General features: G+C 52.0%; 1 protein-coding gene across 4 annotated transcripts in view; it reads right to left on the bottom strand.

Annotated features, from left to right (window-relative positions):
- Positions 1-4,827: 4,827 nt before the first annotated feature.
- The window catches only part of ZBTB7C (zinc finger and BTB domain containing 7C), a 332,059-nt gene continuing 322,970 nt past the window's right edge, over positions 4,828-13,916 (bottom strand). For all 4 annotated transcript variants that reach the window (XM_081078438.1, XM_081078439.1, XM_081078437.1 and 1 more), the window contains one exon: positions 4,828-8,667. In XM_081078438.1, coding sequence (XP_080934564.1) covers positions 8,016-8,667 — 652 coding nt within the window. In that variant the 3' untranslated portion in view covers positions 4,828-8,015. The remainder of the gene's footprint in view (positions 8,668-13,916) is intronic.

Genomic DNA, 13,916 nt, shown 5'->3' with positions numbered 1-13,916 from the left:
GCCACATGTAATCAACGTTGTGCAGTTGAATGGGTCTCCCTGGGTACCTTCAAACAGCTCTCCATGTCAGGCAAACCCTGAGAAATTACCATTTCCACGTTCTGATTTCAGAAGAGGATGTCTTTATCACTTCCTGCTCCAGCTTCCACACAAGGATTGGCAATTGATTAGCCATCATCATCAGATTATCCAAAACAACAACTCAGATAATCACGGGGATAAGTAATGAGTACAAACCTCCTCTTCCCTCCTTCCCTCTCTCCTTTCCTCCCTCCTGCCTTTTCCATTGGAAGAACAAAAGAAGAACAAAGTGGAAAAGGTAAGGAAACATAGATGAGCACCATCATTTTAAATATTATTAAATATTATTGATGGATCATAGAAGAAAGAAGAAAGGAAACCAACGCTGACTCAGCAGCTACTAAGTGGCAGGCAGGGCTGGTGTTTCCCCTCTAACCCCGTCAGAGCCCTCCAAATAGATGTTATCACCTCCTCCTTTTTATGAACAGAAAAACCAGGCTGAGCAAGGATGCTGAGTAACACACAGACTCCAATAGACGAGAGCTGGGGGTCAGTCGGCCATCGCCCCCAGGGCTGAGGACTGGGCCCCAGCGCAGACTGGAGGGAGTCTTTGAGTCCTTTCCAGCCACCGGGAGCTCTGTCTGGAGGGGGAAGTTAGGTAGTGAGCTAATATTGGCACCTTTGGCTGTGTTCTTTCTTGCTATGCCACCCACTCTTTCCCCAACTACAGCCCCCTCTCCCACCAAGACCCTCCTGTCTGGGACGTCCCAGCCATGAGGAGATGCAAACCTACTTTTGCATTTTAGAGTGTGGCTCCTCCAGGAGTGATGTTGAAACAGCAAAGAAAAATTCATTAAAACACACTCAGACTCTGCTGTGAGTCTGGTGTGGAAATGAGGAAAACCCATTTTTGAGGAGGGAGGCTCAGCATGGAGCAGCTGATTTCTCAGTAACAGCAGAGAAATCGTGGGGTAAAGTTCTGGGTCCCCAGATGTGATGAGAAAGCCTTGATGGCTGTATTTGCTGCAAGGGAGAGGGGACAAAGACGATCCATGCTGAGCAAGCCTACGGCTTGGGAAAGCACTTTGGAATGTTTCATCGGCTCGGGGAGGGTGAAACTGTGAATGAATGTTCACCAGGGCTGTAGAGGGCTGAGGTGTCAGGAGGAAAGCTGCCAGTGTGAGCTTGGTCTACACAGGCTTCTGTTCCCATGATCCTTGCCTCAGCTGGGCCTCAGCCCCTAAGAGGACAGTGTGGGGCAGTGGCCAGGAGTCAGCAGATCTGGGTTCGAGCCCTGACTCTGCCAGAGCTCGCCCTGTCGCCTTGTTCTCACTGTTTTGCCACTTTGAGCTCCGGGGATGTCGTCTGCAAATCCTGCGTGGTTACGCGACACGTTTTGAGGCCTTCTGACCTGACTGGAACTCTTTTGTTTAGAGAAATCCCATCATGCATCCTTCCTTCTCAAGGCAGAAGTCAGAAGCTTACGTGCCCAGTCAGCCTGCAATCCCGTCAAGGCATGGGGCTTCGCCCTTCCAACCACATGCATCAGCACTAGAACAATGCGAGTCCAGATGTGTGCAATCTATTTCCTGAGGCGAATCAGTGGTAGAGGGTGGGCCACAGGGCCGAGTCCCAGTGTCCCGGGCCTGGTGTCAGTGGGGTCAGCTGTGGGGTGTGTGACTAGCAGCAACAGCAATGAAATCTCTGCAGCAGCACCATGATGCAGTGAGATGAGGGCTTGTGCCTGGCTCCCGGGCTTCCAGGCGGTGGACTTCAGGCAAATTAGACAAGGGCACCCCTTCTAGACACACGACTGCCATCTGCTGGCAAGTCGCCATGAGATACAAATCTAATGTATATTAGAACAAATACATAAATCTTTCTTTTGAATGGCATCCATTCAAAAGTGGTGGTTTTGCCGTGCAGGATATAACCTGCTCAGACGATCATGGTGGCCCTACAAGCCTGACTCTTTGGCCCTCGTGCAGATTCTGTGAGAGACTTAATTTCCTTTAATATAAATGCCTTTTCTACTTAAGCTACCTGGAGTGGGTTCTGGTGTTGTACTGAGAACTCTGATACAAATAGGGATGTGTGTTTATGATATGCACCTCGTAGGATTAAAACCCAGCTGACCAACGGATGCCAAAATCCTCTGAGAAGGCATAAAGCACTGACGTTACTCGGGGTTTGTGCTTATTTTATCAATTTTTTAGAGGAACATGGGAAAGGGGTCTGATTCATTCTATCTTCCTTCCTTCCCTAGAAAATGATTTGTTTATTCTTTTGCTTCTGTCGTCAGGGCCAGAGTTCATGGTTAAATAGAGGCACCACAAGGTGAAAATGAGCGTGTGTGTTATAAATATTCCAGCAGGGAGACTTGTGGGGAAAATGGCTTTGCTGTGTCTTGTCCATGCACTACCGAACCTCCTATTGTTACAAAGAGGGATGACATCAGCCCATGTATCATTTGTCAGATGACTGTGTGTGCGTGTGTGTGTCTGCAGATAAAGTGATCAGTTTCCAGGTTTTCCAGGATTGTCCAGATTTGTGATGTCTTGTCTTTATTTGTCAGACCATTTCTGGGCCCACATTTTTTTGATTTAGGCCGTTTGGGTGCTACCCCTGAAGGTCACAGCAGCTCCTGCCCAGGACATGGCGAGGAGGGGACGTGAGTGGGACCTCCCCAGGGAATCCTCTCCCCATCCATTGCTGGAAATGCATGTTTGACTCAGTCCTGGTGCTTCCAACCTAAAAGGAGGGAAGGAAGCTAGAGGCTTGCTTCCTGCATCCCCAAGGCAGGGTGGGAAGAGGTGGGTGGGGCTGGGAGGCCGTGGCAGGCTGGTAACTGCCCACTGGTATGATTTCAAGGCCATCTGTCCAAATCTGCCCCTTGTTTGCTGCTTGAGGCCTGACATCGCTTGGCTCAGAGCCTTTCTTTCCAGCCTGAATGAGGAGTAGGGAGCTGCCAAGGCCGGGAGAGGGAGCCCGTGAGTCACCTCCACGCTCCGTGACTGGGATCAGTCAGGGTTTGGACAGAGGGGAGGGCAAAGAGAAGAGAGGGTGTCCACATCCTGAAGGGCAGCTGGGGTAGGAAGGGGCACCAGAAGGAGAAAGGGGGACACTGGGGAGGTGGGAGGTGGGGCCACTGGATACAAATATGCTTGATTTTAGAATTTGTCCCCGGTCCCTGGAGGGGCCTCTGACAGTCTGCATGCAGCTTGCTTTTCCCTCCCGCAGGGCCTCCTGACTCTGGATTGCTTCTGGAAAGTGATAGGCTCTGCAGAGGAGGGAACCTGTGGCAGAGAAGGCCGCCCTGTCCCACCCTCTCTTTTTCCCTTAGAAGCCACCTGGCTTTCAGAAGAGAAAGTGCACACAGGGGGACACCCAGTTGTGCCATTCCTAGAAATGCCACTGCAGTAAGCTCAGAGGACCCTCAGGGAGGAAGAGCTGGTGAGGACCCAAGAGAGGAGGGATGTGGTTTGTCGGGATGAGGCATGGACCTCTTTGGCCCTGCCAGTGGAGACCTTCCGGAGGCCCTGCCCGCTCCTCTGTAAGGGCAGGCAGGCCCTGGGCTCAGATAAAGAACTAGCACGAGAGACCGTCTTATTGCCTGTTGGCTCATTATCGTTATCCTGGCCCATATTTGGGGTCTCAAAGTAAGAGTCGGGGCCTTTTCTACACAGAGCCCTGTTTCTCTGGCCCTGAGTGACTGTCGTTCACTGGGTGGGTGGTGGCATGTGTCTCTAAGCCACCAAGGAGAGTTTTGTGAACTTGTCCCAACTCATCTTTTTCACTTGTCCCAGTCTTTCTTCCATGGTCACAAGAGAACATATATTCTCCTTTTCACAAATCAGATGGAAGGGACCCAAGGAGAGAAACCTCCTTCCGTGCAGAATCTCCTTTTCTGCAAAGGTGATGTCAAACCCTTTCAATGACTGATTGACCATTCACCCACAAAGGATCGCCTTCCTCTTTAGGACAACTCCAGGTGGGAGAGAGCTATCTTTCTTCATTTGGGCACCCAGCTACTTCAGGAATCTCTCTCCTATTGGTTCAAGTTGGCCAGACTTTTGGTAAAATCTTTCCTCTACCTGACAGACATTTAGAAGTTCCAAGGTGATGCGTTCCTTAAGCCTATTCTCCAGGGTAAGGTGCACGTTTCTTTGGCCTGTCCTCAATGGTCTCCTTCTCCTACCTTTCCCTCCCCCCTCTAATGAAGACTCCTTTGCTGTCAGCACCCCAATTCCCTTAGCACCTTGGGGCACAAGGGAGCAGGCCATGCCTGGCGCATCTCCATGGAACACCCACCTTGCTGGGACTAGAGATTTTACTCACATGAGGGGTTCAGGAGCACCCAGCGGTTGGGGCCCATTGTGCCCAGTCCCTTATCCCATTTCCATGTTCATCTCTGACCCACCCCCAGAATGAGGACCTAACACTCCTAGAATACCCAAGCTGAGTAGGATATTAACGAGTATCCAGCCTCAGATTTCTGGCACTGGGCAATGCTTATCCCTAAACCTCAGCCATGAGGTGGGGCCTCTCAAAGCTGCAGGATAGCCAAGGAACAGTCTGATGTCACTAGAAGGTTCTGGGAAAAAGGCAAGTAATGTAATGGACAAATAGTTCAGGATGATATTTTTATAATAAGACAAGTGCATATATATTCTGTAATAGAATGAAATTCAAAACATGAGACTTCAGAGGAATTTTACACTTATGGGAAGGTTACTTTAGGCTATTTCTTTAGAGTTCAAGTCCCAACTCTGCAATGGGCTGGCCCGTTCTGTTGAGGGTGTTTGGGGAGAGAACCCGGAGAGGCTCTGATGGACTCAACCTCCTTGGTTATTAGAGGTGGGGGAAGTGAAGACCAGAGTAGAGAATCCACTAGGCTAAGGACACACAGCCGGAGGAGTCTGGGTTGGAAACCCAGATTTGTTCTTTCCTCTGTACCGAGGAATGATGCATTAGGTTTGTAAGAGTGCTTACCATGGCAAGAAAGGGGAGCGGAAACAGAAAAGGGGCTCTGGGTTAACCCTTAGGCATTCAGAAAACGCAGTTCAAAGAACAATTTTAGTCAGAGTCTGTGCTCTGGGTTCAGAGTCGACCCCGTTCAATGACAGAGTATATATTTCCTTACCTCTTTTGGGATCCAGCATTTCTCGTTTGGGAAGGAGGCTCAGGTGAAAAAGGAAGAGAAGTCCAACTACAGTGCTAGGGAATAAGAGGAAGGAGGCCAGGATGGTAGCAAGGCCGCTACTCTGGACGCCATGCCAGGGAACTGGTAGGACTGGCTGTGTTAAAACAGTCAGCGACCCTACAACATTCCCTTGCTCACACACCACGGGCTGTACATGCACATGCATGTGTACACACACACACACACACACACACACACACCTTGCACTCAGGCTCACAGAAACCCAAAAGCCTATGATCAAACAGTGGCTCAAAAGCTGAAATGTACGAGACAGGTATAAAGAATTGAGTTCCTACCACACAAGCACTCACTGACAGCTGAAATGAGAATTAGAAGGGGAAAGTCACCCTTTGCCAGGGAATTGAGCAAGCGTAGGTTTCTTTTACTCAAAACACTGCCCTTCAAATTATTAAATAAGGGTCAAGGGCTTGTGTTTTTGGTAAAGGTGTCTTTGACATTATTGAGCATTTATGACACCCAATTGTCAAAACCTTACGCAACAAATGTCTACAAACTGGCTTGCTGCTCTCACCCCTCCCAGAAGTGCGACCTCTCAGTATAATTTAATCAAGTCAATTAATACTGTTTAATAAATAGGCCAGAAAATGAGCTGAGAGTTTTTCTCGGCGGGATGCGGCGTGCAACCAAAGTTATGGAAGATTGTCCCTTGAATCACTAAGGCAAACTTTGTTGAGTGTCATTTTACATAAAGCAATCAATCACATAAAAAAAGAGTTATAAATAGAAAAACTTCCAAAGTTCTCCCACAGACAGACAGGGAAATCGAAACATTCCCCTCCCCCCCAAAATTGGAAACAAAACAAAACACACACCCTCACCCCACAACCCATTTGCTTCAAGTTCTTATTAAACATACAGTACTCAGCATCTTTGGATATTTTACAATGTACAACTCCAAACTGCAGCCAAGAGAAAACAAAGAGAACTAACCAGTCATCTGAAAAATTGAGTTTATAAGAAGTCATTACCTTTACAAAATAAAAACAAAAGCCCCAACACCACCGGATTCCAATTTGTTCATTTTTCCTTGTTTCTTTTTAAAGTACGAGTCAGCCTCAATCCCGTGGCTGATGGGGGGACATGGGCATGTTGGCAAGTGACTGAAATGGAGACAGGAATCTAAGAAGCGGCTGCCCAGGCAGGTGACATCTGAAGACAAGAGGGTGTCCGAAGCAATTCCCTCTGGGATATGTGGCATTAGGGGTCTCTTCTGGGGAGCTGGGGGAGTGACAGAGTCTGTGTCTTCTCTGGCCTTTTTGTTTGTTGTGTTTGCTCAGGAAGAAGCCAAGGCTAGAAGAAGAGTCACGTCTCTGGCGTCCGCAGCTCCGAGACTGGGGACACCCGCCCTGGGGAATCTGTGCAGATGAACTCGCCTCCTTTTCTGGCTGCTGAGACACAAAGCAAGCTCAACAAGAAAAGGGAGGGAAGGGCAGGAAAAGGGACGGGAGGTCAGGAAGGCACTGGGCCAGCAGAGCTGTCTTCCTTCTTAGGACCTGCTACAAAGTCGAGAACCAGGGAGAGTGTGTGGACGGTGCCAGCTCACTGAGCCCTTCAAACCCATATTGGAGCCAAGGCTGGGCCTCCCCGCCCTGAGGGGAGCCTCACACCCCAGCTTTGTCCCCGGAGTGCAGAGGAAGGAGTTGAGGGTGTTCAAACACAGCAGAGAGGGAAGTCACCAGCAATACCAAAGCCCTGAGACACCCACAACTCGAAAAGCAAACACATAAGCTCGGCAGCCAGGTGTTTTTGCCTGTTTCCAGGGATGGGAGTGGACGGTGGCAGACGCTAGGTGTTAAGAGGTGGCCCCCATCCCTTCTCTGTTGGCCTTAGGAGTCCCAAGAAACTCCATAGAGCTTTGGAGGGGTTGTGTAGAGATGGGGTAAGTGCTAAAGAGTCATCCACAGTGACCTGCCCAGAGGGGAGAGGAGGGTAATATGTGGAGTTCCCCAGAGTTGCCTGTGGACAAACCCCAGCCCAGCTGTCTCTCTCTGTCACCTGTGTCTAGTTTGGACACATTTCTCATCTGTGCTAATATACAGGTGGATGTGATCAAACTAGATCTGGCAGGACAGCTGGTTTCACCAGCTACTTGGGGAGTGCAAGGCTGCTACCGGTAGCCTCACAAAAATTGTCTTTGGAGGCACGTATATGTGGTGGGTGAGCAGGAGAGGGAAAACTAAATTACCAAACCCCCTTCAAACTAGGGTGACATCGGGCTGACCTGTCCAAGGTCACAGGACAGTGAGGAAAAAATGGGCCCAGACTCTAGAAACCTGTCTCCTGACTCAAGGAAGCCTCCCTGCCAAGAGGGCATTTCCCATAAGGATCACCGACGGCTGAAGGCTGGAGAGAAGACCCCTCAGGGCAGTGCCAGCAGACACTCTGCCAGAGGGCCCTGGGGCTCAAGCAGGGTGTGTGCCCCAGGCCCGCCCCTCCTCCCTGCTCCATTCCCTACCACAGCTGGAAAGCGCTCCAGAGCACCCAGTGAGGGCCTCCTCCTAGGTGCACAGGCGTTCCTGTGTGCGAGATGGAGAGACAGCCCGCCAGGGAGAAGGCAGGCGCCCTGCTGGGAGGAGACACCCATCTCAGACACAAGCAAAGGCAGGAAGCGGCCTCGGGAGGCCCGGAAAATACCATTGCTGATGATACATGTATTGTTTCATTTTCCCCTTGTGATTTTGAAATAAAAAGTTCAGAGCCATTGGGTGGGGCAGTGCAGGCCTGGAGGGAGAGGGGACAGGGCAGGTGGACGGGGGCCACAAGGACCAGCCTAGTTGTTGGCCTCAGACATGGAGGCCACGTGGTTGAGGCCGGCGAGCCCGGGGAGGCCCGCCAGGCCCGCGGCCCACGGGTCGGGCAGAGGGAAGTAGGGCCGCGCGGCGGCCACGTTCTCGGCCAGGGCGAAGGCCAGGAGGCCCCCCGCGTTCCTCTCGGCCTCCAGCTGCGCGCGCCCGAACAGCTTCATCTGCGTCTCCTCGAACTGCCGCTCGAGCTCCTGCAGGCTCAGCGCGCCCTTGGGCGCCGCCAGGAAGTGCTTGGACGGGCTGGGGCCCGGCAGGCACACGGCGGCCCCGCCCAGGTGGCCGCCCACCTCCCCCAGCGCGGGCGGCACCACGAAGGCCGCCTTCTCCGGGGCGGGGCCGCCGGGCCCGAAGAGCAGGCTGGCGGCCCTCCAGGCGGCGGGCTTGCGGCCGCGGCGAGGCCGCGCCATGCGGCAGCTCTGGCGCTTGATGTGGCGGTGCAGGTGGTCGGAGCGCGTGAAACTCTTGTAGCAGAACTCGCACTGGTAGGGCCGCACGCCCGTGTGGATGCGCATGTGGTTCTTGAGGTCGTAGTTGTGCACGAACTTGGCGTTGCAGTGAATGCACAGGTAGGGCCGCTCCCCCGTGTGTTTCCGCATGTGTATCTTCAGCTTGTCCTGCCTGCAACGCAGAGCTGGAGTCAGTCCCCGCAAGGAGCACCAGAGCCACTCCTAACCCAAGGCTCCAGAACCTGCTAAGGCTCCCTACTGCCGTGGTCTCAAACCCCAATGCTAGCATCCCTGCTAGGATTTACCTTCAACACCTGCCCACCGCAAACAGAGGAGGTTATCCCTGGATTAGAGGGCTGGAGAAGGAGCAGTGTCCTGAACGGCCTCCTCCACTCCAGAACCCCTTCCACTAGTAAGCTCTGAATAATGAAGTTCCTACTCTTTGTCAGGGGCCTGTCTCACAGACTGGAAAATAGACCTGCTGGCGACACAGGTCCCCACAAGTCAGCAGTCTGTCCTTCGTCCTCCGATGGGGCAATGACCTCTGATACTGGGCTGCACCTTATTCTCATGTCCGCTCTCACCAGGCAACAGTTTTCCCTTTGGTTCGTCCCGGTGCTTTTCACCCAGAGCCCCTGGGCCCATCCCAGCCTGGGCTGTTGAGCTCTGTGCTCAGCGTTAAGCTGGGAGGCTACAGAAGCCGGCACACCTGGTTCAAGTGTCCTGCACTGTGGTTTCTTATCCCAAGCCTGGGCTCTGCTCTTTGTCTGCAGACAATTCCAGGGTTTACAAAAGAGCCAGGTGCAACAAGAATGCAGCCTAATCTAGGGCAAAGCTTTTCAGGGTTTAAGCGGTATTATTCAGAGGTAAGGTATGGTGTAGGGGTGAGGCTCCCATCAGGGGGTTGGGAGCCCCTGCTCCAGCTGCAGACCCACTACTAAACATGCTGGGTGACCTTAGGCAAGTTACTTAACCTCTCTGTACAGAGCTGACCCTAGGGCCAGACATCAATTCCTATTGTTTGGAGCTGATGAGAGAATCTGGGTTTGTGTTGTGCTAGATTCGACACACCTCCTGGCGGTCTTGAAAGACTGACGCCGCATAAGCCAGCTAAAGGACCCTTTCAGCCTGGCCGAGGTGGAGTCTGCGGTGGAGTCTGCGGGGCTGCAAGGACGCCTCTTGAGGATCATTCTACAGTCCTCCCTGCCCAGGCCCAGCAGACCAGGAAGCTCTGGGTCCATTCTCCCACCTCCTCCCCGCAGGTGTGGCTTGGGTGGGACGTCTGCCTGTAATTTTGGGGTTGGGTTTGAGGTGAGAGCAGATGTGGAGCTCAGGCATCCACCCTAAAATGGCCAGATTTAAATCACCCTCAACACAACCCCAGGACAGCGGGAGCAGGTCCTGGGCTTCTGGTGTCCCCTGGCCACTAGAGGTCTCACTGGCTCTCATTTTCAGACCAGGTCCCCAGGGGCAGGGAAGGAGAGGAAAGAATGTTCTTGTGTACACTGGTAGGAACTGGGGGAAGAGGACCAGGGAGGACAGACCTGCTCAAAGGAAGGCTGGAGAGCACCTGGGAAGTGGAGGAGGGGTGGCAAGTGGGATGGGCAGACCAGATCCTCCTTTCTTCCATGTCCCTGCCCCTCCCACAGCCCACCAGCACCCCCAGGCTGCATAATATCTTGCTGTGACATCCCGTGCTCCCTTCTCCCTTCCCCCCCAGCATTGCCAAAAGGGGAGAAGGGATACCTCCCCCTGTAACCCTCATTTCACCCAGGTGATTGGAGGTTTGAGCAGGAAGGGGCCTCAGAGGGCATCTGGGCCAGGGGGTCTCAAACTTGAGCATGCGTCAGAACCATTATTGGGGCTTGATGAAACACAGAGTGCTGGGCCCCACTTCCATAGATTCTGATTCAGTGGGTCTGGAATGGGGAGGGCAGAGAATTTGCATTTCTGACAAGTTGTCAGATGCTGTTGCTGCTGGAACTACTCCATGGACCACCTTGAGAACCAGGGGCCTAGACTAATCAATCCTTCACTCTGCAGGTGGGCAAACTGAGGCTTAGGGAGGGGAACTCACCAAGGTCACCCAGAGGTTAATGGCAGAGCTGGGTGGGACTCAGGCCTGTTGGCTCCCAGCCCCCAGTAGGAAATAAGAGTGAGGTGGATAGAGAGCATTTGTATCCCTGAGGGATATGTCTCGGGACCCACACATTCACCCAGGCTCTGATGGAAGCACTGATGCTAGGTGGTCGGCTAGGCTCACTCACTGGCTGTGTGACTCCCGCTCTCACCAGGTGGAGGACTCAGCTCAGAGTCGTCAGTGGGGCTTTACATATATCACCTCATTCATCCTCACCACAACATTATAAGGTAGATTTTTTTCAAAATCACTTACACATAATTAGTGGTATTGACCCTGAGGGGTCACCCTCAAATAATGGATAATGCAAATGGTAAATCTTCAGATATATATATATATATATATATATATATATATATATATATCCCCAGCTTCTCCTAAGCTTTTCATGAGGGCATCTAAAATAAATTACATTTCAGTGGTGATTGGCTCAGGTGTGTAAGAAATGCTGAGAAGGTGATTATAACTTCCTTTCATTGAGCACCTGCTATGGGTAGTTGAATACACCCTTTTAATGACCTGGAAGGTTGTTGTTCAGAAGCAAGGTATGGTGTAGGGACGGGGATCCCCATTAGGGGCCTGGGAACCCCTGCTGCAGTAGCAGACACACCACTAACTTGCTGGGTAATCTTTAGGCAAGTGACTTAACCTCTCTGTACAGAGCTGAACCTGGGGCCAGACATTAATTCCTATTATCCGGGGCTCATGAGAGCATCGGGTTTGTGTGAGTAGACTCAACACTCCTGGAAGCATTTCCTCACTTAGAGGAAGAGTTGGGGCTCGGAGAAGTGACACTGTGTTCCCGAAGCCCTCCAGTCCGTGAGGGCAGAGGCCGTCTGGAGCATGATTTGTTTGCAAGCTGTTCTGAGGTTGAAAAGGGGTGTATTTTCAGACCTGGAACTCTCAGGAGGAGGCCTAAAGAGCTGCCCCAGAAAGTGCAGACCAGAACAATCCAAACAGGGCATTTGCAGCCAGCTTTCTGCCTCTGGGCCCAGAAGACTGAGGCCTGTGGTGGGAGGAGCTCAGCCCTGGCAGGAGCAGCCTATCCCTAAAGGAGGCTTTTTATGGGAGCGGGCAGAGGGGTGAGTAGAGTGGGCAAAGCTCATTTGAAGTTAGTCCTGGAACAAAACCAAACCAAACCTAGAGATCATCTAGCCTATCAGGAGCACATTAACACGTTTTGAGTCGGTGGGCCCTGTAACCTGCGTGATTAGCAGTATACTTCCTGGGACCTGGAAAATACTGATCTAATCCAGATCCCTCACTCTCAAGATGAGGAAACCAAGGACCAGAGAGGGAAGGGTTTTCTAAGCTCACAGCATCCTTATTCCTGTAACGACCTTTTCACATGGTTATAATGCACGTGTGCATTGGCAGGGCTGGGCCCTGGTGCCAGGCAAGCTCCAAAAATGAGATCAGGTCCTTAGCTGCCCTGGGCCTCAGTTTCCTGACCTCTAAAATGGAGACCTCTGGTGTTCTATGTTTGCATCTGAGTAATGGGCTTATACTGAATCTCCTTCTGGCTGGTTGGCTTCATATAGTATGGTTCTTCTACTCCTGCTTCATAAATCTAAGCTGCTCGAGGAGGCAGCATGAGTGTTCTTGGAAAGCGTTCTAGCTGGAATCTCATGAACTGAGCTCTTCGTCACTTCTCTTCAGGACTGGAGGTCTGCTGGTTCTGCTTAAATCTCCAAGGCTTCCCCTGTCCAATGGCTTATGTGTTACCTTACCCCTTAGCATGGCTTTCAAGGCTCTTTCTAAGCTCACGCCTTCCTGTTCCAAGATGGCTAAGTTCTGGGGACTCCTGGTGACTACCCTGTTTCCCCGAAAATCAGACCTAGCAGGCCCATCAGCTCTAACGTGTCTTTTGGAGCAAAAATTAATATAAGACTTGGTATTGTATTGTATTATATTACATTATATTATAATTATATTATACTATATAAGACCGGGTCTTACATCATTAAAAGAAGGCCGGGTCTTATATTAATTTTTGCTCCAAAAGACACGTGCGAGCTGATGGGCCGGCTAGGTCTGATTTTCGGGGAGACACGGTATAGTTAGCAAGACTGGTGGATACTTCCAAGTTGCCAAGAGAGTAGGCGTGAACTGTGCTTACCACACCCACACCAAAGAGGTAAGGACGTGAGGTGATGGGTGCTAACGAACCTTATTGTGGGGACACAACACATACACACACCAAATCATCACGCCGTACACCTCAAACACACACAATGTCATACGTCAGTTATACCTCAGGAAAGCCGCGACAAAAGGTCACTCCTACTTTGCCAGCGCCCGCCCCTCCCGTACGTGGAGCTGCATCCACAGGGCAACCTGTTCCCCTTGACATCTTTGAACACCTATTGCCACAAGGCTGGACTTCCAGTCCTCGCTCCCCCAGCCCAGTGCAGAGCCTGTCATATTATGGGATGGGTGCTTGGTAAACCCTGGCTCCTCCCCTTCTGGGCTGATCTTGTTAACGTTTGGACACCAAAGTTCCGTCCTCAGGGTTCCCCCAGAGATCCAGCTGTGCCAGCTCCTCCTGCCCAGCTGGGAGCCCCTCATTCCAGCCCTCCTCCTCCCTGCACCCATCTCTTTCATCTCTGAGTTTACTGCAAACCGCCCTGCCTGCTAATGTCTCCCACTCCCAATCCCCCTGACTCTTCAAGGTCAAACTCAAGGGCAGTCCTCCACAAATCCTTCCCTGTCCATCCAGGTTTTGTCCTTTGCCCTTACTTCCCAGAGCACCTGTGACCTAAACACTGCGCCTCCAGCCAGGTCACTGGAGGGACAAGGAGGGAGCAGCAGAAGATAACGTGTCAGGGTCATTCTCTCCTGCCCGCTAATGGCCCCAAAAGCGTCAGCATTGCCCTCGCAGCAGGTTGCGAGTTCTGCAGGCCACGTCTCTCTGTCCACAAAGTCTGTGGCCCCTGCTCGGCCTGCCAGGGACTCCTCGCAGATGGGAACACTATTCAGAGGCCACCATGTTATTTCCAGGGCAGGGGCCAGCGTCGCATGTGCTGTTTGTTTCCCCCAGGGGCCCTCCCGCCCAGAGACCCCACCACGTTTCTGGCTCCCGGAGCCCCGTCTTATGAGGGGCCAGACAGCGCTATGATGCACAGGGCAGCAAATTCAAGGGCAAGCAGCACGGCCCCGGCTGATGCAGGAAAGAAAGCCAGGCTCGTGGACATGCCTCAGTGTTAGCGTGGGCCAAGCACCTCCCGTGCACCGGGTGATAATGCCTTATCTCACTGAAGCTGATGAGGCGGAGTTTCCAT

The sequence above is a fragment of the Rhinolophus hipposideros genome (assembly GCF_964194185.1).
Source record: "Rhinolophus hipposideros genome assembly, chromosome: 17".
In the NCBI taxonomy this organism is placed as follows: Eukaryota; Metazoa; Chordata; class Mammalia; order Chiroptera; family Rhinolophidae; genus Rhinolophus; species Rhinolophus hipposideros.
This window is presented reverse-complemented; position numbering and strand designations above follow the sequence as displayed.